At 43.7% G+C, this 25,085-nt stretch overlaps 1 protein-coding gene across 3 annotated transcripts; it reads left to right on the forward strand.

Moving 5' to 3' along the window:
* The first annotated feature begins 6 nt into the window (after positions 1-6).
* On the forward strand, positions 7-25,080 carry PUS10 (pseudouridine synthase 10). Of its 3 annotated transcripts, none has more exons than XM_040058232.2 (18): positions 7-77; positions 1,554-1,690; positions 2,694-2,960; positions 4,231-4,317; positions 8,480-8,514; positions 8,953-9,064; positions 10,651-10,712; positions 13,204-13,249; positions 15,432-15,496; positions 15,914-15,999; positions 18,069-18,194; positions 19,013-19,069; positions 19,990-20,066; positions 20,169-20,224; positions 20,349-20,466; positions 21,541-21,683; positions 22,241-22,340; positions 22,591-25,080. In XM_040058232.2, exons 2-18 carry the CDS (start codon positions 1,565-1,567, stop codon positions 22,627-22,629), a joined length of 1,602 nt encoding a protein of 533 aa, XP_039914166.1. In that variant the 5' UTR covers positions 7-77; positions 1,554-1,564; the 3' UTR covers positions 22,630-25,080. The 3 variants fall into 3 exon arrangements, with proteins under 3 accessions (XP_039914166.1, XP_039914167.1, XP_039914165.1); XM_040058231.2 differs by lacking the exon at positions 7-77 and adding an exon at positions 349-716; XM_040058233.2 differs by lacking the exons at positions 7-77; positions 20,169-20,224; positions 20,349-20,466; ... (1 more) ...; positions 22,241-22,340; positions 22,591-25,080 and adding an exon at positions 346-716 and having other exon boundaries at positions 19,742-20,049.
* Positions 25,081-25,085: the final 5 nt, after the last annotated feature.

The raw sequence follows: 25,085 nt of genomic DNA on the forward strand, positions 1-25,085 counted from the left end.
AGCGCGCCGGCCGAGCGATGCGCTCTGCCGCTCTGCTGAGCGGGCCTGTGCCGGGTCCGCGGGCCGCCGCGCGAGGGGTGAGCGGGACCGGGAATGGGAGCGGGAACGGGAACGGGAGCGGGACCGGGAATGGGAGCGGGAACGGCAATGAGAACGGGAGTGGGAGCGGGAGTGGGAATGCGAATGGAGCGAGAACGGAGCCGGAACGGGGGTCCTGAGGGCCCCCCCCTCCCCCCCCCCCCTTCCCCACATGAGGGGTTCTGAGCTCCGCCCTGAGGTATTGGGCCGGAGCGGGGTCCCGATCCTCTCCCCAACATTGCCAGCAAATGTCAGGAATATCGCCACGTTTGCCCTTAAGTGCCACACCGTGCCAGTATTTAAGTCTCATGGAGGTGAATTGAGGCTGCAGATACCTAAAAGCGTGTTTGTTCGTGTTTGCTCTTTCTCTTTAAAAGCAGCTTTGAAGTTTTCCAGGCAGCCCTTGGTTTTTACAATTTACCATAAAGCATCCAAACCCAGACGAAGGAAATTCATTGAATTAATCACTTTATTATTAATTGTTGTGGAGGTTTTCCATGGCTGCAGTATTTCTGTGCACTCCTGAGCAGGGTTAGATATTGCAGCTGGACAACATGGATACATCCCATCCCTTGGGACTCAAGAACTAGGAGAGTATCAGATGTTGCTCACAGGAGCTAAGCCCAAAGCAAAATCAGGTGCTTCATTAGTACTGTGGAATTCTTTGCTGAATTTATTCCCACTTTGGGTGGCCATGGACTCATTAAACCTTTGGTCTGAACAACTTTGGTTATCCTTATTTGTCTCCTGAAATTTCCTAGAGGTCCAGTAAGGGTGAGCACTTCACTGGGAATCTCTCTTCTTCCCTTGTGAGTTCTATCCCTTCAAAAAATTTTGGGGAAAAAAAAAAATTTAAAAATCAGACTTTTCTAAATTTCTGGGCAGAGAGAATGACAGGAAACCAAATTAGCCATGATATTTTAGAGGTGAAAAAAAGCATTGTGAGATTTCTCACAAAAACTTGAGTCCTATATTGAGAAGGGAAATGAATCTTTAAAAAATTGGTGGAGCTTTGTGTGACAAAAGGGGATGGCTTGAGGCTCTTGGTTTTTTTTCCTTGTGATTTTAACACACTGATTGTTTAGTCACTGCAATTTTAGGAGAAATTCCCATTTTAAATTTGCTTTATTATGTCTTAGCTCCACCCTCCTTCATTTAGTAAAGATTAACATGTCATGTACTTTATCCAAGATAAAACTGGGCAAAAGCTCAGCATTCCCTTGTCAGAACTCGAATTCTGGTTTTCTAGGAAAAACCTAAGAAAGAGAGAAGCTTTTCCTCCAGTCACTGGTCTTTTTTTGAGTTGATCTTCTACTTCTCTCGTGCCTGTGATTTAAAACAAACTTGTCTCCCACATTAAAATTCCAGTTACTCTAAATATGGTGCAGTTTAGTCTCGGCTGAGTCTTTATTATTGAATTGCTGAACTGTGTTTGTTCTAAGCTTTTCATTTTGCTTCTCTGTGTTGAATTTTAGATTTGCCCAGCATGTCTTCACTAACAGAGAAGGACAGACCAATTGCTCAGCTCTTACTCAACACTGGCACTTGCCCACGATGTATTTTGAGGTTCTGCTGCGTGGGATCACAGATGCTCTATAGACATCCACACGAGGTTTGTCCTTTGTTGTGTTCCTGGGTTCTTGGCCTGGAAGGAAAAGGAGTTATGTAAAACTTTTTGTAAAAAAAAGTTATGTGCTTTTTCCTTTAATGTGAAGGAAACTTACATGAAACTGCAGAATTGGTAGGGGGATGCAACTGAAGAATTGCAGAGCAAAGGTTAAGGATAAATCAGAGAAAACACAGTGTTATTAGACATTCTTCTTAGCTTGCTCTAATCCCCTGTCTTTATGCTTGCATCTCCTGGTGTCTATCTTGAATGTTTTGTCTTTGCTTGAGTTTAGACTCTCCACAATTCATTTTTAGCATCTTTCTTCCCTATTCTTTTCCATTTTTTATCAATTATTTGAGGACTGTTCGCTGATTGTGCCATTTTTTATCCTTTTGCATCTTGACCCGATTTTCCTCTGAGCTGCACCAACACAGTAAGTGCTGTCTTCCTTACTGAAAACCCTTTAGTGAATCCTTCTTCATGAACAATGTCTTGTCTCTGATCCTTCCAGGAATCAGAGACATGCAGGTAATCCTTAATTTTTGAAGGCTTCTCTCCTGATACAAAGCTCTTACTCTGTGTGCTTAATTTCACGCTCACCTGTGTCTGCTCTCTTTTTATTATAGTGGCCAACTCTCTTCCTGGGCTAGTGGAGTTGAAGGAATTAAATTCTAACATAATCTAAATGTTGAGAAAGCACTAAATGTCTCTTTTCATGGAATAGTGATGGGGCAAAGATAAATGTGTTTCTCTAAGCCAGGTCTAGAAAATGTTTTCGTTCTTGGATGATAAACAAGCCTATTCAGCGATATTTTCTCTGTAAATTTCTGTTTTGAGAGAAATGCAGCTTGGAGCTGTTGCATTGTGTCTTAAAGATGTCTTTGGGTATAAATTCCTTGTTGTTAATTACATACACTAAGCCTCAACTGGAACAGTACTGCCCTATGGAATTGTGTTTGTTAAAGAGGAGCAACCAACCACGGCGTGATTCCTCTGTTTGTGTTAGGATCTGATGAAGGATTTGCAGGAATTTCTGAAGAGCAGTCAGGAAGAGGAAGACACGGTGTGTTTGGATGTGGCTGACCCACCTTGTAAGAGAATCAGACTTGAGCACAGGGAAGAAGGTGCTGATGATCTGAACCACAACGGAGCCATCCCACAGCGGCCCTCGGCTGACAGTGGGAATGCTGCCATGGAGAGCTCGTCTGGGAAGGTTTGCAACGTGTGTTTGGGGATTCTCCAGGAGTTCTGCGAGGCTGACTTTGTTAAAAAGGTAAAGTTTTAGCCTTTTTTGGAGCTTGTGTATGTTGGGGCCTACAGGGTAGAGCTGGTGACTGAAAACACTGTGCAGGTTTTTTGCTGTTTTTTTCAAAGGAAATGTTTTCTCTTTCTTTTGAAAGAAAGAGACCAGACAACAAGCCAAACCATTTGCCTATTTTGAAGATTTGAAATGTAGATGGCAGAATGCTATTCCATCCTGCTCCTGGGCAGTGTTTGCACGCCTGTGCAGCTGGGAAGGTGCATCTGTGGTGGGACTGAATTTTGCCCAGGCTTTGTCAGGGTGGCACTTTAAAAAAAAAAAAATCACAGTGCAGGTGCAATGGAATGACTGCAGGGAGCACACTTTCCTTAGAAAAGGACTAACAGATACGTGGTTACATGAATTTAGGAGATGACCTGAGGTTCAGCTGCTTTCAGGGAGCAGCTCAGTGGAACTGGTGACCTCTCTTCACTTTTTTATGTGACAGGAAAATGGGGAGTCATCAAGTGCTGTTCTCTGAACTACACATTTCTAATACAGCATGAACCTGTCTTTGTGAAGTACCACAGGAGAAGAAAACGTTTTAGTGTTGCAACAGATTGTGGATAATAGAGAAAATGTGAGTTAGGAGAGAATGTGGGCACAGAGTGTTGCAAATGCCATCTCTGAGCAATTGCATTGCTCCTGTGACAAACCGAAATATCAGCTAGAAAACTCACACCGGCATCTGAGATATTTAAGAGTTTTGACAGAAAAGGGTTTGATTTAATAGCAGGAATGTATCAAAAATGGGACTAGACAGAAAGCATATTTTATAGTTTCTGCTGTTGCAGAACATAATAGTTTCTTTTTTTGTTTCCATGGGCAGAACATGCATCTTTTTACAGAATCCGCTGCTAAGATTTGTTTAAGAGCTGCTCTCTTCAGTAGAATGGAAAATCTGACAGCACTTGTTAAGGCACCACAAAACCTAATTATTTGATATGTAAATTTCCTTATCTAAGATGCTGATTTCATCTAAAATTTCAATATACAATTAGTCCTGGCCTTAAAATAGTGAGCTTGGTTGTTTCATAGCACCAAGGGTACTATTGATTAGTAGCTTTTTTTAACAGGACAGAAAAAGCTTGCATTTCAACAAGTTGTTAGTGATTACTCTGGTTTGTATGTTGGGCATCTCTCTGAGTGTGTGTTAACATGAATTCCCAGTGATTGTTCTAGAGCAAAAATTATCAGCTCAGTCCCATTACTGTGGTTTCATCTTAAGCTCCTTCTCTTACAGGTGTGCCAAAAAGTTAATTCTGCTGAGTACCAGTTCACCAGTTTTGTATTTTCTGTGTCACTACCCCCACAGCTGTCTGTCAGGGAGGTAAGTAACTTCAATAATAACTTGAATAATTAAATACATATTTAAGAAAGTAACTGTGGAATGTATGAGCTGGAGGTGGTTTGATTTTTAATTGTTTAAAAAAACCCAAAAGCCCATGCTGGAGGTGAAGTCTGCTCTCCCCTTCCTTGTGAGTGAATATTATTGTGCTTAATAAAGGGCCTGAGTCACTTCAGTTTTCAGTTAGCCCAGGAGTTACTTTCCATCTGAAGACCTAAAAGGAGTTTGTTGAAACCTTCAGTGAGTTGTTCCCTTTGCTGCAGATGCCAGCCCTGCTTTGTGGATCTTCTCGGAGACAGAACTGCCCAGCTGGTCCCTTTCCAGGGATGAAAGATAACTGGTACTGCAAAAAGCAAATGAAGGAATTTGAGGATGAGCTCGTGAAGTGTTCAGCATTTTAAATGATGGGGAAATACACTTAGTTGTGAGATATTTTGCAAATCTTCCTCTGCTTTCTGATATAAAATGGTGCAAAAGTGGTGTTTTAAAGGGCAACGTGTAAATCTGTACAAGAGCTGCCTGCTGTGGTTAAGATGTTGTGGAAGCTTCAGTGAATGTGGCAGAGAGTTGTGTAGATGGTGTTGGATCTCTGTGGAAAGCTGTGGTGAGGTCTCTTCCGCTCCCACACAGTTTGGTAAATAATCTACTGCACGTGTAGTGGTGATTGGTGCTCTTAGTTGTGGCATCTTGAGCAAGTGCCACTGTAACGGCTAACAAATATTCCACTCCTAAATCTTCTGGAGCGTAAGGTTCTCTAGTTCCCATCTTAAAATGAGCATAGTTGGTGTGTTTGCTTTGTCCTTTCTGGCTGGGTGAACCGCTCAGATTCCCATTTTGGTTTTAGATGCCTCCAAAAAATGAGGTCTGTCAAAAAGCACTTTCAGGCTAGCTGAGCACTGGGATGCCCCACACGGGGCAAACCCCAAACGAAGGTCAGACCTTACCAAGGTTTACTCTGAGCCTGGTGGGAGGTGATCCAGGAGCTCCTGATGTTTGCAGGAAGCCTCGGTAGAGGGTGGTGTTGCATTGCAGTTCGAGTGAGGGATGTTTTCGCTGCCTAGGACTCGTGTTCCAGCAAAGCCGCCGTGCTGGGGGCACCCAGGGGAGTCAGAGCTGTTCTGTGGGCCCACAAATCAGTGGATGGAGTGAAATGAGTGAGTAGGAAGCTCCAAAACAGGATCTGTTCCCTTTGGAAGTGCTTTTAGTTCGACTGGGAGAAGGCTTGGATTAAGAAGTTTCTGCTGTCCCTTCTCTTCCATGCCTCCAGTCTTGTAGAATGCTAAAGCAGCTGTTTGCTCCAGCTGCAGGGGTGAGAAGGGGTGGTGGTGGAGGAAGAACTTTAAAAATCGTGGGGCTTTTTTTACCTCCTATCTGTTTATCACTTGAAAATCAATAGGTGAGAACCTGTCTTACAGCCACAAAAAAGCAGCAATACAGTATGTAAAAATGCCTGAAAATATCAAGATCAGATATCAGAATATCTCAACATGCATGGTGCTGAAAAGAGGTCATTTGTTAAATTCTGCTTTTCATTCCTTTGACCTGCTGTGTACAAGAACATCTGGAATCCTAACATCAAAGAACACCCAAAGGCAGCCTCTCTCCCACTGCCCTCTGGTGTGACACACAGATTTCCCCCATCATCCTTTTTAACAAAAAAAAAAAATCAGAAGCTGCCTTTCGGTATTACCTTCATCTCATTTAATTATGACAGTTGTCATCCTGCCAAGTCTGAAATGTACGAGAGGAGCTGGGGAAGAGCGGGACATAAAATCTACATTTGCATAGTATTTGTATCTGTGATGCAAGGAAGCAATTGCCTCCTTGCACAAGGAGGAGATTTGATTGAAATCAATCATAAATACAGGAGTCCCAAGTTTATGTCAGACAGCTCTATTAGAATATGAAGCGAGTCGTGCCCTTCAGAAGGGTGACTGCTGGCTCTGCCTGTGGTCTCAGTCGTGATCCATCATCCTGGTGCTTGCTACAAGGACATTGATGCAAATAACATCTGTAGTCATTACTCCCTGAAGGGCTGCCTGTGCCTCATCCTGGAATTCCCCATCTCCAAGCTCTTTTCTAATGCACTGAAACAACGCTGCTGTGCCTGGGACTGCACGTGGTATTTCAGCTGTTGCCACTGTGCTCCCTCAGATGGCACCAGAATAATATCCTGCGGCTCGTGATCGATACGCTGCCTGGGCTGGTGTGTTCCAGAGATGTTTTTGCTGCTGAGCATTGCCCTGCAGGCTTCAGCTCTGTAATGAGCATTTTTCATTTTCAAACCACTTCACAAACATGAAGTAATTACGAAGTAGAGGGATCTGATCCCCTGCTCCGTGTTCAGCTGGGAGAGAGTAGAGGGGTTTGGCTGCCTTGGTGGTTGAATGAGGTTTGGAATTTGGGACCTTTTGGCTTCTGTGCTTGCAGTACCCTCATCTACTGTTTCCCCTTAACTGAAAGGGAAAAGGGAAACTGAAAGGGAAAATTAATTTCTTTAATTCTCTTTCCATTTGGAAGTCAAGAGAGAGAGGGGCTGAAATTTGACCTGTGGTCTGATTTTGGGATAGCTGCTCCCATGCAGAAGTTTTGCAGTTTTATCCCAAGAATACAGGGAAAAGGAGTGAGATTAGCCTCCCCCTGAATCACAAACATCCCAATCCTGCATGTGCTCTAAATCAAGCAATGAGAAAGGTTTCTTTGTAAATTGGCATTTGTCAAATGCAGCTTCCAGTTCTGTGGCTGTGACATCCTCTAGTTCAGAGCTACGCTCAAGGAATTTCAATTGAAGCTATTTTTATTTATGATTTTATCTGGGTTATTATGCAAACAGGATTACATATACTTCAAGTGAAGCAGCCTTACTCATACTCTCTTCAAATGCAGGATATTGAATCACAGTGGATTTGAGCAAACAGGATTTCATCACTACAACTGCATTTGTTTTGTTCAGCAGTGTGTGGGTTTGTGTATCATGGATCTAACAAAGTTCGTGTCCTCACTCCACCATTCCTCTTCCCTCTTAATTTCTAGCACTGTTTTTAGGGTGCCCTCATTCTTGTAGATGTAGCAAATGAAGGATGGTAGACTTATGTTGTTGATTGAGATCCTTATCAGCAAGCAAGAGTGATCTATGATGTGGTTCCTTCTGATATCCATGTGATCCTGGCCTCGCTTCCTGAAGTTTGAGACCTGTTTTCAAACCTCTTCCTTAGAGTTATTGCCTTGACAATGCACAGTGGTTCTTTCAGCAGAGTTTTGAGGAGGTTATTCTTTAAGTATATGAAAAATAAAAGACGGGGCAGGGATTCAAAAGTCTGCAGCCTACAGACTGAAAGCTGTTTCATTGTGTTGGTTTCAAATCAAACAACTTGATTTTTGGAGTTCAGCTTCAGTGAGGATGCTGACACAGACTGACTGAATTACTTTAGTGGTTTCCTGCCTGTAGGATTTTGTAGTTGTTGTTAGTAGAGGAGAACTGAAAATGTTGTTGTGTCTCACTGTAGGAAGTTCTGAGGGAAGTTTTTCTCTTTTTCCTAATTTTTAGTGAACTCGAGCATTTGTACTAAAAGCTCCCTCTGATTTCTAGAATTATTCCTTCTGTTCCTCGCATTTTCCATATTTAGCCTGTCCACCTAAACTAAGTGTTGTGTTTTAAATAAGGGGGCAATTCTGTGATTACCATAAGATCAAGTATGTTTTTATTTCAATTTTTAATAATGGATGATAACTGAATTTGGGGTTTTATTAATTTATGTCAATCAGCTTTCATATACCATTCATTAAGACACTTTATTTTTTTCATTTCTCTGTATGGTAGATAACTTATGACTTAGAGTCTTGTAGTTACAGTATTAATAACAAGTTCCAAAGTGTTTAATGATGCCTTTTTTTCCTTTTTTCTTTTTTTTTTTTTTTTTAAGCCAGATGGATTTGAGGTGAAGGGCAAAATAAAAACTCACAACAATTCCATCTTTCCGCTTCTGAAGCCAAAGCTAAATTCCCGATGCAACCTTTTAGTCAGGAGTTTTTAAAACACTTCTTTTGCAAAGAGTTTCTCAAATTGTTGGGAGTTCTGAGCCTTAATTTCACCTGCTTTTATTTTTTTCCTCTCTTTTCCCTGGGCATGGCTGGTGACGTGCAGCGTGCTGCTTGGCTGGGGGTGAAGCAGCAGATGAGGTGAGCCATTGCTTTTGCTTCTGTCAGTCTGACAAGAACTCTTCATGCAGACACCACTTCTCTATATAAATGTTGATTTTATAGTCCAGTTTACCTGATGCTTACAAGGTGGCAGCTGGGTTTTGTGTGTTTTGTTTTTTTCTTTTTTACCTGGTTTCACCTTACTTGGGGTTTCTTGTCTCTTTTGCTCTCTAAGTTCCCAGGCTAGTGGTTTGAAATGCCTCTCTCTTTTCCTCCGCTTTTCTCTGGGCGGGCTCTGGAAAGACTCTTGCAACTTTTGATCTCCCAGGAGCTCTGGCATCAGTTTCCTCAGTGCACCGGAAAAACGGAATCTGTTTTACTTGGCAGTAGTTACTTAAGTTCCTCTTGAAATATTGTATGTCATGTATCTATTTTTGACAGACCCCCTGTGCAAGTTACTGTTTCTTTGTCATGCAGAAATCTGGGCCTTCCCTTGCCTAAGGATGACATCGTTCAGCTGAAAGAAGCTTATAAGTGGATTATTCATCCCCAGTTGTCAGAGGAGTTGGGTGTTCCTGCTGATGGAAAGGTCTTGTATAAGTAACATTTTTTTCTTTGCCTCTTCATTCTTTTTTCACAGCTGTTCCTGTGTGTATATTTATACACTTATACACGTGGTGGGGAAATAAAAATGTATCCTTTTTTCCTTATTAAGAGAGAAACAAGTTGAGTGGCTCCTAAATTAACTGCAGGGAAGAGCTGGGGGGAAGTTCTTTTAACCAGAGATCTCCAAGTGGGGGTCCTGAGCGGCCCAGTGTTCATTTTTGTACACACAGATCATTGCATCTTCTGAAACCAGCACAGGCTTGTGCTAAATCTCTTGTGCTGCCATCCTCCTTTTGTTAATGAGACTTTTCCAGTTGTCTCCTGTTCCAGGATCCCTGTTTTGCAGAGGCTGAGGAAAACTCACACATTTCTTCCCTGCTCTCCTGTCACTGCCAACACTTGCCACTGCTCTGGGAGCTCAGTTGTTCAGATTCTGCGGATAAAATAAATTTCTGAAATGTACTGAAAGAGAAAAGACTGGTCCTTGTACACTTTAATGAGCACTAGAAATGGGCTTATTGGGACCTGTAATATCTCTAAGTAGGCAATAGAAATGTTTTTTTCAAACCTTTTCAACTTGTACATTCTGATTAATATCCTTAAAATCTTTTTGAAAGGCGTTGACTGAACATGGCAATCAGGTGTTGCCAAATTCAGAAGCACCTTGAATGGTTTTGAATGTAAATTTTCTGCAGTCACGGCTGTCTGTAGGTTTTGCTTGTCACCAGCCATAGCACTGACCCCAGCACTAGGTTCACTTAGTCTTTATGTTGATTTGTCAGCCTCCATAATAATTACAGGCTGTGTTTTCCCAGGGGTGCTAATGGAAAGCATCCCTTTTGTCTCAGTGAAGAAAAAACCCACTCAGTTACTCTGAAGATGGTCCAGGAAGAAACAAACTTCTTCCAAACCAAGTTAGCGAAAGCTCCACGCCACTTAGGCAGGGAGCCACTCCAGACATCCCTGAACCACAGAAGTTGTTTTTCTAGTGCCCTTTATCTACAAGGCACTTGAATATTAGCCAGTCTTTTCAATAGCCCTCCTGAGGTGTTCTGGTATCTGAGGAACAGAAGTAATGAGCCTTGTTTGCCCAAGGCCAGAGAGGGAATTGGGGGAAGAATTGAGATTACACTGGAGTTCCTGGGCTAGCTGTCAATCCTCCAGGATTTGCGTTGCTTTGCTTTGCCCCAAGGCCATGCAGGCGTTGCAAAGGAAGCCCCTGACAAAATTTTACAGCGGTGACTACTGCAGGGTTTTTATCTTTATTGCACTCCTGGGAGAGCTCTGGGGTTTAGTGACCATAATAGGCTTTGAGCCTGGGCTGCCTCTGCCCGGACCCTGCCCGGGTCACTCATGGCTCTGAAGTGCTCTCACATCATCTTTGGTGACTTCAGAAAGGCAAGTGCTGCTCTGGCACACCTTTTATAATGTCTTTAAACATAAACAAATGGGTTACTGTCTCTTTTGTCTCTTATTTTTTCCTAGAACTACAATAGGGGTGGGTGCTTGAGAATGTCCTCCCTGGTTGTTTAAAAAACTATTACACCTCCTTGCTCTTTTTTAATTTAGAGTCTGTTTGAAGTTAGCGTGGTCTTTGCTCACCCAGAAACAGACGAGGAGTGCCATTTCCTGTAAGTTTTTCTACAAGTAACAAAAAGATCTTTATCTAAATGTTGTGCAACATTGTTGGTTTGGATTTGTTACAGAGCACAATATGCAGTGTTTATAAACTGGAACGTGGCCTGCATCTAGATTTCCTCACATCCACATGAAGTTGCAGAGCTTGAAGTTACACCGTCTCTGGTTAATTGTGCTCTTTAATGCCAATAGAAAAAATCATCCAGAGTTCTGATTTCAGCAGGAAGGAGAGCATTCTTCAATTTCTGCCCTCCTCAAAGTCATTCCCTGTATCACTTTTAAAAATTTGAACCATGTAATTGCAGGTGGGGGAATCTTTTGAGGTCACACCTAAGTTTTCCTGCTCCTATAGGACACGTGGACAGGAGGAAAGGCTTTGAAGTGAGTTAATCCAACGTAGCTGGTTGATGAAAACAAACAGAAATTCCCTGGCCACTGCACACAGCCTCTGGCCTGGCCCAGCAGGGCACCTGCTGTACACAAAGAAGCAAAATATTTCTGTGAATTTAGCTGCCATTTAATCTGATTTCTCAAAATCTAGCTGTAGTATATTCTGGAAAATTAGGGTCACTCTTCCTGTTTGTTGATGCTTCCTGGAAAACCGAAAGTTTCACTCAGTTAATCTGCATCCACTGCAAGTTAAACCTTAGCACAGAGAGGCTCAGCAGAGACGTCTCTGTTGAAACGTGAATTCATTTCTGGAGACTGGAGATTTCTGTTGCAGCCTTTATTTATTTCCCGATTTCTCTTCTGGCAGTTTGTGGTCTTTGGGTGCTCAATCCACCACCTTCTTGGTCTTTTCCACAACTGCATCTTCTGTTTGTCTTGAGGTGGGGGGTGAGGGAATGGAAGTTTGGGAAGGAACCAGTGTTAGGAACAATCATTGCCAGTGTTTGCTGAACGTCTTTCCTTCCAGCTTTTTCAACACTGGGCAAAAGAGGGAGAAAATTGTAAGGCCAATCTACAGTTCTAAATAATGGCTCCTGCAATCCTGTAGAGAGCTGAAGTGTTTCTGCACCCTGCACCCTCTTGTTCTAATTTATTTAATTTTATTTCCTTCCTCTGAAATCTCTTCACTGGTATTTTCTGGTCATGCTCCCATCCTTTTTCTGGCATTTTAGGAATATTGCTGTTGAGCACGTTATGGTGCCAGTGTTAGTGCTCCAAGCAGAGCAGCTCTAGAGGTGAAAGCTGTAAAGAAGTTCCATTCCACATTCCAATTACTGAGGTTTATTCCATGTGACCTGACAGTATCCCTTTATTTGCCTTCTCTTTGTAGCACACTTAAGCAGCAATTAAGGTTTGAGACACTTTCTGAAGTAACAGCACATCACCTCATTTAATTACACAGTAGTTCCTGAGGTGCCAAGGCGTTCTGCTTGTGTGAGTGGCTGGCTCTGGGCACGTTCTGAGGCAGTGCTTTTCATGTAAATATGGTCAGTTTGGGAATTATCACAGTAGCAGTGACAGTCATGGTTTCTGTGGAAGCAAAGCAGGACTTTGTCTCAACCTGGAGAACTCCAGGCGTGCTTTTGGGTTGGGTTTCCGAGCGTGGCATCTGCAGTTTCTCACCTGTCCTTACACAGTTGTGTGCAGGTGGGTGTGCTGAAATGACCCGTGGTTTGACATGGAAGATTGAATGGTCTCTTATCAGTTCATATTTAAGGGTAAGGTGATACTGAAATTTTGGAAGAGGGAGTTTGCATAGCTTTGGGTCACAGACTGGCCAGGGAAGTTGTTTGTGTAGGAACAGCAAAACCTGCTTCCTTAGAGTCTGAAGGAGTTACAGAGGTGTTGAAAAGCACGAGCAAGAACTGATAAATTGGGTTGGAGGTCAGAAATATCTCTGCATACACAGAAATCCAGAAACCATCTCTGGCTGCCTACACAGAAATGCACTGATAGGAACAGCAACTTCCTCTACTCAGAAAAGGTGTTTCACTGACTTGGCTTTCACTTTCGTGAAACAGCCAATAGTTTCCTTTCGAACAGGCAAAGCACAAGTGGTGCTGAACACCTGGGGTTACTTTTTCAGTGGGAAATTGAATTTTCCTCTCCAGAAGGGGCAGTTTGAATCTCAGGTTTGTACTGGCCGTTGTCTGAGAGCAGCAAGTATAGATTTCAAGGTGTCAGCAAATCTTGCCCAGAACTTAAAATGTTAATCATGACCTTTGTTGAGAAGGATTGGAAAGAACTGAAAGTTAAACTTGTGTGCTTTTCCATCCCATCTCAAATCCGAGACACGGTGTTGGTCAGAGCAGAAGAGCAGAGCTTTGTCCATCATGTCTCTGGATCAAGCAATTCACATCTCGCACCATTCGTGGTTTAGGGTAAAGGGAATTTGAAAATCTGCTCTGAGCTAAGCTGTGGAAGTGAGACATTGGACGTATGGGCACAAAAACCATTTACATGCTGTGCTTGTGTGTCTGTCTGTTTATTTCTTTCTCTGTAAGAGGAGCTGCTAATTTTCATTTCTGTGTTTAGAGCCACGGCCTGCCCAGACTGTTTCAAACCAGCGAAGAACAAGCAGGTAAGATCTCATCATTTTATTTCTGCTCTGACATTCAGAATTTCACAGCAGTAGCTACAACTTACCTGGCTGTTCAGTCAGTGCTCAATGTCTGCTTTTCCCTCATCAAAAAGCTCTCTGGTTTTCAATAGTCTGAAAATAAAGTCGTCTCTTTTATTCACTTCGCAATTCTCAGCTTAGGAAAACCAAGAGCTTGGTGCTTTTCTTTAGGTCATTCATTTTCCAGGCTGCCTGAAGGCCATGATTTTAGGAAGGTTCTCTGTAAATACCTCCCTTAAGATGTAGGAATTTGATTGTCATGCATTAAAAGTAGCATAAAAGATGATCCTCAAGCTCTCTGTGGGTGAAGCAGTTCAGATAAGTCACATTGTGAAGATGAGACTCGGCAGCCAAAAGGGAAACGATCACACTGCAGTTTCCGTGTGCTCTGATCTGAATGAAAGCCAGGATTCATGCAGGATGGTTTTATCCTGTCTGCCTCTGGAGAAGGGGGGGAAAGAAAAAGGACCTTGCCACTTGTTGCAGCCCCCGAGCACGCACACAAGCATTGATGGGAACGGGGACGCGCGAGGATAAAAACGCGGTTGGAGGGAAACCGATGCGAGTGGGACAGTCGGTGTGATCAGAGGTGTGATCAGAGGGAGAACGAGTGACTCCTGCCACAAGCCATTGCAAGGCCTTTTCTTCTTTCTGGTGAAGAGTCTGCCAGCCTTTGGCAGAGGCTGGCCCTGGAATTCTGCTGAGCCTGCCCCACCTGACCAATAAGCGCCGCTCTTTTTTTAGCAGGGTTGTATTGTTACAACTCGCCGCTTGCTGCATTGCTGTCCTTTAAAAGGGGGGAAATCCCACATAAGGAGCTCAGCCAGCAGGGCCTGGCTGTTAAATCCACACAGGCAACAAAATGTAGGGGAATCTAAAGAAAAATACCAGCTCTGAAGAGCTGTCAGAGGTTTGTCCTCACAAAGAAGCTGGGCTTCAAGGGCTGTGTTAATCAGAGAAGCGGTGTAAAAACTGGCTTCTGAGGGAAAATTTCTATGCTGTCTCTGTAGATAGTTACTTAAAACTGCTGCTGCTTTCAGGGCTTTCCTGCTCATCTCTTCTGTGAGGAAGTGCTATTATCTCTAATTTATACTTAGAAGGAGAAAGAGCAGTTTTCCTGAAGACACCCAGGAACTCTTTAGAGACAAGACTTGAATTGTCCCAAATGGTGACCCAATATTTTTTCCCCAAATCCCCAATCCAGTTTGCAAAAAAGACCACATTGAATTGGAAATTCAGAAGACAGCCATCAGGGAAGTCCCAGGGCTGGAGCACATGCCTGGGAGGGGAGGCTGAGGAACCTGGACTTCTTCAAGGTTCTTGGTGAAGGCTTTGGGGAGGATCCAACTGAATCTCCTGCTAGTGCCAAAAGAGATTACTGAGAGCAGGGAGCCAGGCTGGTCTGCACAGAGCGTGGTGGAAGGATGAGACACAGCTGGAATATGTTGCAGTGAGAAGCTCAGAGGAGACCCAAGAGAAGGCATTTCACCTTGAGGAAACTGAGAATGGAGCAGGCTGTGGAGAGGGGGGGTGCAGGCTCCATCCCAGGTGGATTTCAAGACCTGACCATGCTTGATTAGAAGGTTCATTTAGAGATCTTCTGCTGTCCTCAGCCTTCCTAGAGCGGGATTTCCCTTAAGCTGTGGGACACTTGCTCCTCCCATCCCAGGAAGGTGAATTCTCACTGGAGTGAGCCCAGCAGCAGCTGGCTGTGCACAGAGCTTGGCAGCCAGCTCCTGCTGTGCTGGCATTGCTGCTTTTGCTGCAGCTTGGGAGTGGGAAGCTGCTTGGGACTGCCCAGCCCCACTGTTCAGAGCCCTTGGTTCTGAGAATCAATCAACTTCTGAACTTCAGGAACAGATTCCTCCTCAACAGGCTTATTTTCAGCAGAACTACCTGCCTGCTGTCACTGTCATAAAAGCTGGCCTTAAGTAGATTTAACTCCTGAAAATGAAGCTGGTTTAGGTTTCTGCTCATGGATTTAGGATTCTGGTTTTAAACTGTTTCGCAAATTTGGACCTGGGCTCCCAGGTGAGCGGTGACAGAACTGCACATTGTAAGTTTCAGTGGTTTTTTCTTGCTCGGGCATATCCTTGCTTTGCTTTTCTTAGTTCTTGACTCATTGTTTTCTTTCACTGTGCAGTCTGTTTTCACCAGAATGGCAGTTATAAAAGCCCTGGAGAAGATAAAAGAAGAGGATTTTCTCCAGTAAGTATATACTGAAACTATTTCTTAGTACTGTGCTTTTGTGTAGAGTTAGGCAGGGGAGGAAAATATTCATTGTGTAAGTAGAGGTAGGGTGGCTTTAAAAGAACTTCTGATTGTTTAAATTCTGGTGCTTTACTGGTTAAAACGTATTTTCTTTCTGGCAATAGAAAACTACTCCTGATCTTTTAATTAAAAGGATTATTTTGAACTTTAGAGTTCGTAAGCTAAACCTCCTTTTGCCAGAAATATTCCCATATTTCCAGAATGTTAGGAGTTGAGTTTTAAGAATACAGCAAGTGCTGTTAATGTGGTAAAAATCACACACAGTGGGAAGCTAAAAATAGGCACTTTTTACTGCTCTGGTGGTGCTCCATCATGTTCTGGTAGTGTTTTACTCTGTTTTTACTTTTAATACAGGCATTTTCCATGTCCCCCAAGTTCGCCAAAGAACCTCTGTGATGCTCTGGAGATTCAGTGCAATAATGGTGCTGTTTTTGTGGCTGGTAAATTGATCCATTTCTTTGCTGCTGTTGTGTTGAAGAGAACTTTGTCACACTGCCCTGAGACCCAGAGGATCCTTGCTGTTTGTTAATTCCTGTAATGAAGTGTAAGGAGCAAAGAAACAAATCCAGCTCTGTCCAAGAGTGGTTTGAAAGGGGAAGAAATTATATTTGACCTTTGCTGAAGATAGTATTTTGTCAAAAAGTTAGAAATTACAGATCCCCTCAGAATAATGGTTTGGGAAAGGCACCTCCACACCAGCAAGCTGCCAGCAGTGCCCTTCCCTTCCTTGGGTTTTGATTTGGATTCAGAGGTTTTCACCATCTGGATTTCTTTGCGTATCATCCCGTCCCAAACTGCAAATCTTAATGGGATTTATAAAGGTGTGGGTGAGACAGGTAGTGCAGCAACACTTGGGCGTCCCTGAGTTGAGGTGATCTAACTTTTTTATCATCTGCCTGCCACTCTTCTAGTCTTTTGTATGAACACCTTATTTAAATACATGCAAACTGATTATTATTAAAAGGAACCCTACCTGTAATTTAAATCCAACGTACTGTGATGATAAAAATCCTGAATATAAAGAAATGGAAAACGAAAAAGTGTGAAAGCGAATGGCAGGGTAGTCCATGTTCTACATATAACCATTCCTTATTTTCAATTACCAATTAGACAGTTAGGTGTATAATTTGTGAATCCAAGCTATCCAGTTCCTTTTAGGCTTTTCCAAACACAGTTTTAAGTTGCGCTGTTGGGTAGTTTTATCAGAATTCGGCAGTATGAAGAGCAGAACAGAGGGTTTGCTTTCTGCCTGTCATTTAATACTGGTCTTGTCATTTATAGTTTATATCTTGCTCCAGCAAGAAAACCAATCCAGGCAGGTGTTTAATTTTTGAAGCACTAAATCCAGAATAGAATGTATTGAGTACAGTGCAGGTATTTTGCTTTTGATAAATGTAATGGGATCTGAATTTGTAGGCACAACATTGTCCTCTTGACCTCACCTTTGCTGTTTAGCGATCACTTCTCACCCTAAACTTTTTTAAGGATTCAGGAACTGTCAAAACAAGAAACACCTTCTGATTTTTGAAACCTACTCTTGTTCAGATCAAAAGTTAAAATTATTAGAATGTGAAGCTGAGAGGGAAGAGAAGAAAAAAAAAGCAAACCTTATTCTCCTTTTTCTGTTTTATGGAAGGAGAATTTAGCAGTGTGAGGCTCAATCTGAATGATGAGTCATCCTACTTTCATTCTTTTCCCCAGTGAAACTGTGTTACTCAGTTTCCCCATTTGTTTGTGCGGCTTTTTCTGCTGCTCAAACTGCAAAAAGGAAACATTGTTCAAGATAGGAAAATATGATACGAAACCCCAAACCCCTGAGATGTCAGAGGCCCAAAGTAATGCACAGAGCTACTCTGAACTCTTTTTTATTCTCTATTTTCAAGTCTCAAGTTGAAAGCAGTTTAAGCAGGGAGTTGCTGCTTGGCCTTTATAAATTATTTCCTTGCTTTGGGAATATTTTCAGTTCTTAGCAAGCCTGTCCATAAAAAAGCTCATATTGGTCATCCGTGTCAGGCCTGTTCTTTGGTTATAACCTGTCATGGAGGTGCCATGAAAACATCACTGGGACCATCCAAAGATGCCTATCTCTTTACTTGGCACCTTCTCAAGGTTCCTGCCATTCCTCCTAATTTATTATTGGGACTTTTTACTCCTTGCATGGTGTTCCTCGTAGCGAGCTGAAGCATTTTAGTTCGGGTTTCTTTTCTTAAGCCTTCAGACAACAGCAGAACTGGCTTGGAACCTGGATTATTTCATACAGGAGGGTGATTCCTGCAGGCAGGGCTGCAGCCACAGGCTCTCCAAGTCCAGCCTAAGTGGACTCCAAGTCCATCCTGGAGTGTGGAACGTGTGTTCCACAGTGCTGGTGTATTGCTCCTGCCACGAAACAAGCTGGAGCCTGTCAGTTTGTTTGCACAAGGCTCCCGTGGAAGTTCAATGTGCTGTGCAAGAGTGCAGCTTCCACTCGTGGTTGTGGAATGATTAGAAGTGCCCTGGTTGTCTTTTACAGGAAGATACAACAAATATTCCAGGAATTTACCTCAGACTCCCTGGATTATTGATGGGGAGCGGAAGCTGGAATCTTCAGTGGAAGAATTAATTTCAGAGCATCTAATGGCAGAATTCAAGGCAGACAGTAAGTATTTAGGAGAACTCTGACCATACTTTCATCACTACTAGAAGACTTTTTTCGTGGTAGCTACCCACTTAAAATGGGAGCGTAATGGAAAAAGTGATCTTTCTTCATCCCACTTGTTTCCTTCCAAGTTAAAGCTTGTAAACTTTATTTAGCTGTGATCTGGGAGGGATTAGATAAACCCCCCCAGTCTTTTATCCTGCTAAAGTAGCTCCTCAGTGGATCTGATGATGCAAATATGTTGGTTTCACGTGGTGGTGTTTTTGCTTAACCAAACCTCTTAACAGTTGGTAATTCATAAAATGACTTGTACCGAGAAGGTTTTTGCCACAGGTTTTTCAAAGGATCTGCCTGCCTTTCGACCCCTTCATATTTCTTACCTCGATTCATTTATTTTCCTCAGTTCATAAAGTTCCACCAGCTAAATGCTTATCCAGGGATTATCCAGATGAAATTATCGCTGCCTGTCATTTGTCATCTAACAGATGTGGAATTAGAGACATAGCCTAAGGAAAATTTGCATTAGATATTAGTTTGGAGAAAAACCCTGCTACTTCCTCTCTTCCTGTGGATATATTAGTCTGGTTGTAGCAGTCTCATTCAGGCCAAGGAACTGGGAGTGCTCTTCTAGAAACTTGGGAATAAATAGGGATTCCCACAGTTTGTGAAGTGCAGGCTCCAATTTATAAAGTAGATTTAAAGTAGATTTTGCAAACCAGTTTAGAAAGAAAACATTTCACCTTTTAAAAGCTGTAGAGAGTATTACAATATACAAATGTAAAATAAAAGCTCACCTGCCTCATTCAAATCTGTTACAGGCTTTAATTTTAGTTCCTCTGGAAGAGAAGATGTGGATGTAAGGACACTGGGCAATGGTAAGGCTTGGAAGAACCCCTGTGAAGTAGAGATGAAATGGGTGCGTGGAGCTCCTCTGAGAGCTCCTGCTGAATGCCAGCTGTGTGACTAGGCTTTGAAATTCTATCTCAGAACCATTTTAGTGGAATTTAGATATTTATTCCCAAAGACCAAACAGCTTCATAAAACCAGCTTGAAACAGGAGCCCTTTTTCAGTGGCTTTGGCTGCATGCAAAGGCATAGGTAGTTAAAAGTATTTTACTTTATTCACTCCCTACTTTTAAGCCATTTATGTCAGACTGATTCCTCTCTTGTCTGCTGGATCCTTCTAATTCCCTCACTGTGACTGTGGAGTGGGAGAGCCTTGTTTTCTTTTTGAACTTGAGTCTCTTATAAAGGTCAGCTGCTTTCAGCGTGCTTTCAGCGTGCTTTCAGCGTGCTGTGGCCAAGGGAGGAAGGAAGGAAAAAGTAAAAATGAGCAATTCTGTGTTTCAGTAGCTGCCTGATTTGTAGTGTGATTCTTGGCATGGCTTGTGCTGGGGATTGTCCTGGCCCTGAGCACAGAGTTACAACTCTGGCAACAGATGTTGAGCTGAGGGAGTGGGATTTAACGTTGCCGTGCACCTGGGCATTGCTGTAGGTGACAGAAAATAAGCTAATTAGCCTTTTTTCCTTATTTTATTTTTAATTAGCACGGACTTGTACAAGATGTCTTCTGGGAAGTCATAATTTGCACTTATTGCTGATACCGGGGTTTAGTAGCCAAAAAAAAGGTCCCTTGCTTCTCCCCTTGCATCTGATGCTCCAGCCCTCAGCCCGCCGGTCCTCTCCGTGTTTGTGTAACAGCAGACAGCCTTCACACCTTGCAGGCTCGCTGTGCAACTGCAGCATTAATTGAGAACAACGTGTTTTTGTGTCTTGTGGCCGTGCCCGTTGCCAGGAAGGCCCTTTGCGATCGAGCTGGTGAATCCTCGCAGGATCCGTTTCACCGCGGAGGAGATGAAGAGGCTGCAGCAGGTAAATCGCGGGCACCTCGCGGAACTCGTGAAGAAGCGCTTGCCGCCTCTCCAACCCAGCGGCTTTGCTGACTGATTTGCTTTTTTTTTTGGAATATCACAGGCAATTAATGACTCTTCAGACAAAATACAGGTTCGAGATTTGCAGCTTGTCACCAGGTCAGTGTTGATCGTCGCCGGCGAGGGATTTCTGAGCGACGCTCGGGGAGTCGGGAAGTGTTCTTGCTCACAGCCTTGTATAATTATGCTTATGTTAAGTGAGTAATTAATTTCTTTTGTTTAGAGAGGCAATTGGTCGTATGAAGGAAGGTGAGGAGGAGAAGACAAAGACCTACAGTGCCTTGATATGGACAGACAAAGCCATACGGAGAGAAGACATCGCCTTCCTAGATGATATCAAGGTAGCAGGAGCTCTTGTTGCTATTTGAATAGTCCTGGCGCCCTAGGGAAGAGTTAAATACAGGCCATCCATGGGCCTGTCTCTTGCTTTGTGCTTAGTTTTTGTAGGTTTGGTTTTTTTAATCAGGATTTCCCTTGCCACAGGGAGACTTCCATGCCACCCTTCCTTCCTTCACCAGTCAATCCAGCAGGACAGGGGGGTTGGCTCTTAGCAGAGACAACAAATCCTTGTGTAAAGTTCACCTTCCAGGAGACCAGATCCTGGGAGAGGCTGAAATCTGGCACCTGCACCCCTTTTTCACCCTAGATAGTGTCCTGTGTAAGTGAAAGGAGCAGAAAAGCTCTTTTGTTCTGCTCTGAGGCCGTTCTCCCACAGCTGCAGCAATTTGGAGGTGGAAGTGTCTATGTCAGAGTGCAAAGAGGCCTCAGGAAGGCTCAGCATGTGCGGGAATGAGAACTTTCTTTTCTGATGGAGAAGTGGGTTCAGTTTTTGGTGTGTTGCACCATTTCCTACATTTGCCCATGAGCTCGTTCTCAAAGCCATTACAGCTCAGGCAGACAACTGTTGGGAAGTTCTTCCTTTAGCTTCCCTGGCTCCTGAGAAGTTGCCTTTCAAACTGCTGCCTCTCCTTTGGGAAAGGGAGTTGGGAATGAACTTTTGAAAAGACTGTTCTGAGATCTAAACTCATTTAAGGTTTGTTTTCCCCTCACTTTTATTTCTAGGGGGTTGGCTGTAGTTTAGACAAAGCATTTTGTGGGTGGGATTATATTTTTTTTTCTGATTGCCCTGGGGCTCTGAGTGAGCTGCTAAATCCTGGAGTCATTCCAGCAAAGGGCTATGGAGATTTCAAGGTTATTCCTCTGTATTTGTGATTCCATTAGTTTGTGTTCATGTGAGGCCTCCTTTGGCCTCTGAGAGAGCTGTCCTTTCTCCTTTGATAAACTTGGAAAAAAAACCGCTCTTGCCTTGGGATTACTCAGCAAGACGGGACTGGTTCACAGCACACACGATCCCCACGATCTCCGCAGCGTTTGCACAGTTCCTTCCTCGTGTTTTTGGTCGCTTCTCGTCCCAGGAGTTAAAGCTGGACCAGAAGACCCCTCTGCGGGTGCTGCACCGGCGGCCCCTGGCCGTGCGCTGCCGGCTCATCCACACCATGAGATCCGAGTACATCGATGAGCACCACTTCCGCCTGCACCTCAAAACTCAGGCGGGAACGTATCCTTGGGTGCCCTGACACCAGGGAGGTGCCCAGCAGCCTCCTGGTGGGAGGGATTGGGATAATGGGAAGTTTCCTGCTCGGGTGGCTGCGGGGTTTTGAAATCCCTGCTCTCCTGCTCCACGATATTTGCTTTTAGCTCACCATTGCACGTTGGAGTTTTCATTAAGTATGTGACAGCGCATCTTTATATCTGGTTAAAATACACTTCAGCTTTTTCTGATTTAACTGAAATTTAGCTGAAAGCTTTTCAGCTCCAAAAATTACCTTTTCCACGCTATTTAATGCACTCCGGTGCAGACTGGAGATCGCTGCTACGTACAAGTTACAGTTTCATCCTAAAGTCACTGCTCAGTTTGGAATGAAACAAAATGCAGGTCAGCAGTGCAGTTTTCGGCACCAGAGTCAGAAGCCAGGAATTAGGTGCTCTCCTGAAGATAGGTATGGGCTTAACAGGATATTAACTAGGAAATTACTTAGGAGTAGAAAAAAACTTTTTTTTCCCCTTTTGATTTCTTTGGTGTGGAATCCACCTCTCCTTAGCCAGCATTCCCAGCTACATTAAAGAGTTTGTGCACGGAGACTTTGGGAGAACAAAGCCCAACATTGGGTCCCTTCTGAACAGAACTGCTGACATTCTGGAGCTGGATGTAGAAGTAAGTTGTTTGCTGTTTGTCTTTCTTGGAAATTACTAAGGGAGTTGCCCTGGTGAGATGCTTTCCATGGAATTGCTCTGTGTGGATCAACATTCCTTACCACAGGAGACATTTCCTACTGCTACTCTCCTTCGTAAACGCAGCCCGACAGAGAGTGATGTTGCCAAGCAGTAGCAAAAGGAGTTGTGATTCTTTTGGTATCTGTAAAATACCAACTCTGCTGCCTTTTTTTCTCCCTCTGCTTTTCTAGTCTGTTGATGTTGACTGGCCTCCAACCCTGGCTGATTAACTTCTGGAGCTGGGATGAGGAAGCAGCAGCTCCTTGGCAGCAGCTGGTGACCAGACACTGTGCAGGGTTACAGCCTGGGTGCCAAGGGTGTCCGTGGAACATTTGGATCATGTTGATCTGCCACTGGATACCCTTGGGCTCTACTTTACACACGCTGGACCAGGTAGTGTTGGTTCAATCTCAAGCCTTACTTTTGTTTCTTCTGTACATTGAAAGATTTCGGGGAGCCAGTGTATATAACCCTCCATCAAGCCAGATTTTATTTTAAACTCTTTTTATACTGGATACTACAGCTGTCCTTGTGTGGATGCACACGTAACACTGAGTTATCTGGAACCCAGTCCCAGCTTTTTCTGGGCGGTTCGTGCAGGAAATCCCGAAAGCCAGGGAGACTGCAGCCAGCAGGACAGTGCCTGCAGCAAGTTTCCCTGAGACACTGTCTGCTTTTTGGCCAATGGCAGTACAGATGAGCAAATTTGTCTCTCAGAGTGCTTCTCAAAGGGGAAAAAAAAAAAAAAGTTTTCAGAGGAAAACTTTGCACTGACAACCAAGTTTTTCTCATTTAAAAACACTGGGGACGCTTCCTAGAAACTAGAGTTGAGGCCTCATCAGCCCTCTTGGGTAGGAATTCCCCAGTGAGTCACAATATATAGAAAGACTGGGAACTCCTGGGGCAGTGGTGTGTGGTGGGAATCTAAAGAAAAACAGGAATACCAAGAATGTCAGAATGCAGGCAGAACAAAAGGTACCACAGGATGCTGCTATAAAGAGAGAGATAAAAAGCTGTGATTTAGCGGCATAATACATTTTTTCTTGTGCCTCACCTTGGATGGATGCCTGGAAGATTTGAACACAGCTTAGGAACTTGCCTGGAATGGGGCAGATCTGAGGTTTTCTTTGGTTATTTTAAATGTTTCTTACTAAGCACCACCTACATCTTTAGGAAGTAATTTTTTACACCTGTGTCATGTTAACCCATTAGGAAGGTGCTTCCCTGAAGTACAGAAGAGAGTTAAACTCTCAACAAGAAATTAAAGTTTGGAGTTTCAGAGCTCTTTGTTAACATTTTGGGAATAAAAGAGGGCACCATTTGCCAAGACGAGCCACTGTGTGGGGACAGGGAGGATGACTGGGATGTCTTCCCTTGAATTCAGTGATGCTAGAACAGCTCCATGAGAGCTTGAGCTGGAGGCTCCTAAAGTGTTAAATAAATGCATTTTTAAGGAGCTCCTTTAAGGCTCTGCCTGTGCTGGGCTGTCAAAACTTGTGTCTGTAACGTAAGTAATTCAGAAGCTCCTGTTTTTCTAACACAAAAATTTGATTCAGACAGCAATATTATTTTTGGTTTTAATATTAAAGCTCTTATGAGCAACAGATTCCATGAGTAGTTCTCAGATAATAATCTGCAGCTAGGAAGGAAATGTCATTAATGATGGAAAACCAGAGAAACTGAATTCAGAAAACAAAAGAGAATTTCATATCTGTGTGATTTCTTAAAAACTCACAGTGAGCTAAAATGTGATTTATAAATTCCATAAGCTACAAGGGAAAAAACAAAACATCAACAAGACTGCACTCTCTGGACACAACAGGCGCGGGAAGAGCTGTTCCAAGGGGACATGGAGCCAAAAGGGGGAGAGGGAAAGGGCCTTGCACTAGTGTCAAGGACACAGGAGGCTCTTCCCTCTGCAGCTCCTGCTGCACGTGGGGATCTCAGGCAGAATCCAGGATAAACAGGGCCAGAACGATGACCCTCAATGTGCTGAGTGTGAGCTCTTCTCTGGGCAAGGCAGAGAGCTCCTCCCAGAATTCCCAGGCTGTTTATTTTTATGGAAAATCTGAAGTATCTGAGGGGGGTGCAAGCTGATATGCAGATACCCCTGAGCTCTCGAGGTGCTTCCTGGGCACCCCTCATGTGCAACTATGAAGCTGAGAAATGTAATCTGGGGCTCTGAACTTGGTTTCCAGGCCAGTTTCGGAACCATCACGTACTGAACATTGCAGCAATTACATTCATGTTGTGCTTGGGCTTTCACCTGATGTTTTGTGAGTGCTCAGGCTGGGTGTTCTGTGAGAGCCAGATTTCATCTTGTGCTTCCCCAGCCAGACACCTCTAATGCCTCCCCCCTGCATTTTGGTTCTGCATCAGCTCAGCTGGGCCTGGGGAAAGCTGTACCAGCAGCGCAGCTCGGCCAAAAGCACCTGTGCCCTTGTCCCCTCTGCCTGACAACCCAACAGCTCTGCCACAAAACCTGCTGAGGCAGATGAGCCCTCACGTGCCTTGAGGTTTTATAGTGGCCACCAGCAAGAGGGAACAGAAAATACCCCCCCAAAACCCCCAGGAAAAGCAACCAATAACCTACCTTGTCCCTTTTCCCTGCCTTTTCCCATGGTGAGGGATGTCACGAAGCCGAGGAGGTTGCAGAAGCTGAGCACTTGGTATAACCAGTTTTTTT

The sequence above is a fragment of the Hirundo rustica genome, chromosome 3, assembly GCF_015227805.2.
Source record: "Hirundo rustica isolate bHirRus1 chromosome 3, bHirRus1.pri.v3, whole genome shotgun sequence".
In the NCBI taxonomy this organism is placed as follows: domain Eukaryota; kingdom Metazoa; phylum Chordata; class Aves; order Passeriformes; family Hirundinidae; genus Hirundo; species Hirundo rustica.

Excerpts from the sequence above, each read along its gene's own strand:
- PUS10 (XM_040058231.2), top strand. The coding sequence starts at position 680 with ATGTTGCTCACAGGAGCTAAGCCCAAAGCAAAATCAG. Across the intron at positions 15,497-15,913 it reads AAAGAAGAGGATTTTCTCCA|GCATTTTCCATGTCCCCCAA; the intron begins GTAAGTATATAC and ends CTTTTAATACAG. Across the intron at positions 19,070-19,989 it reads TGTAAGGACACTGGGCAATG|GAAGGCCCTTTGCGATCGAG; the intron begins GTAAGGCTTGGA and ends GCCCGTTGCCAG.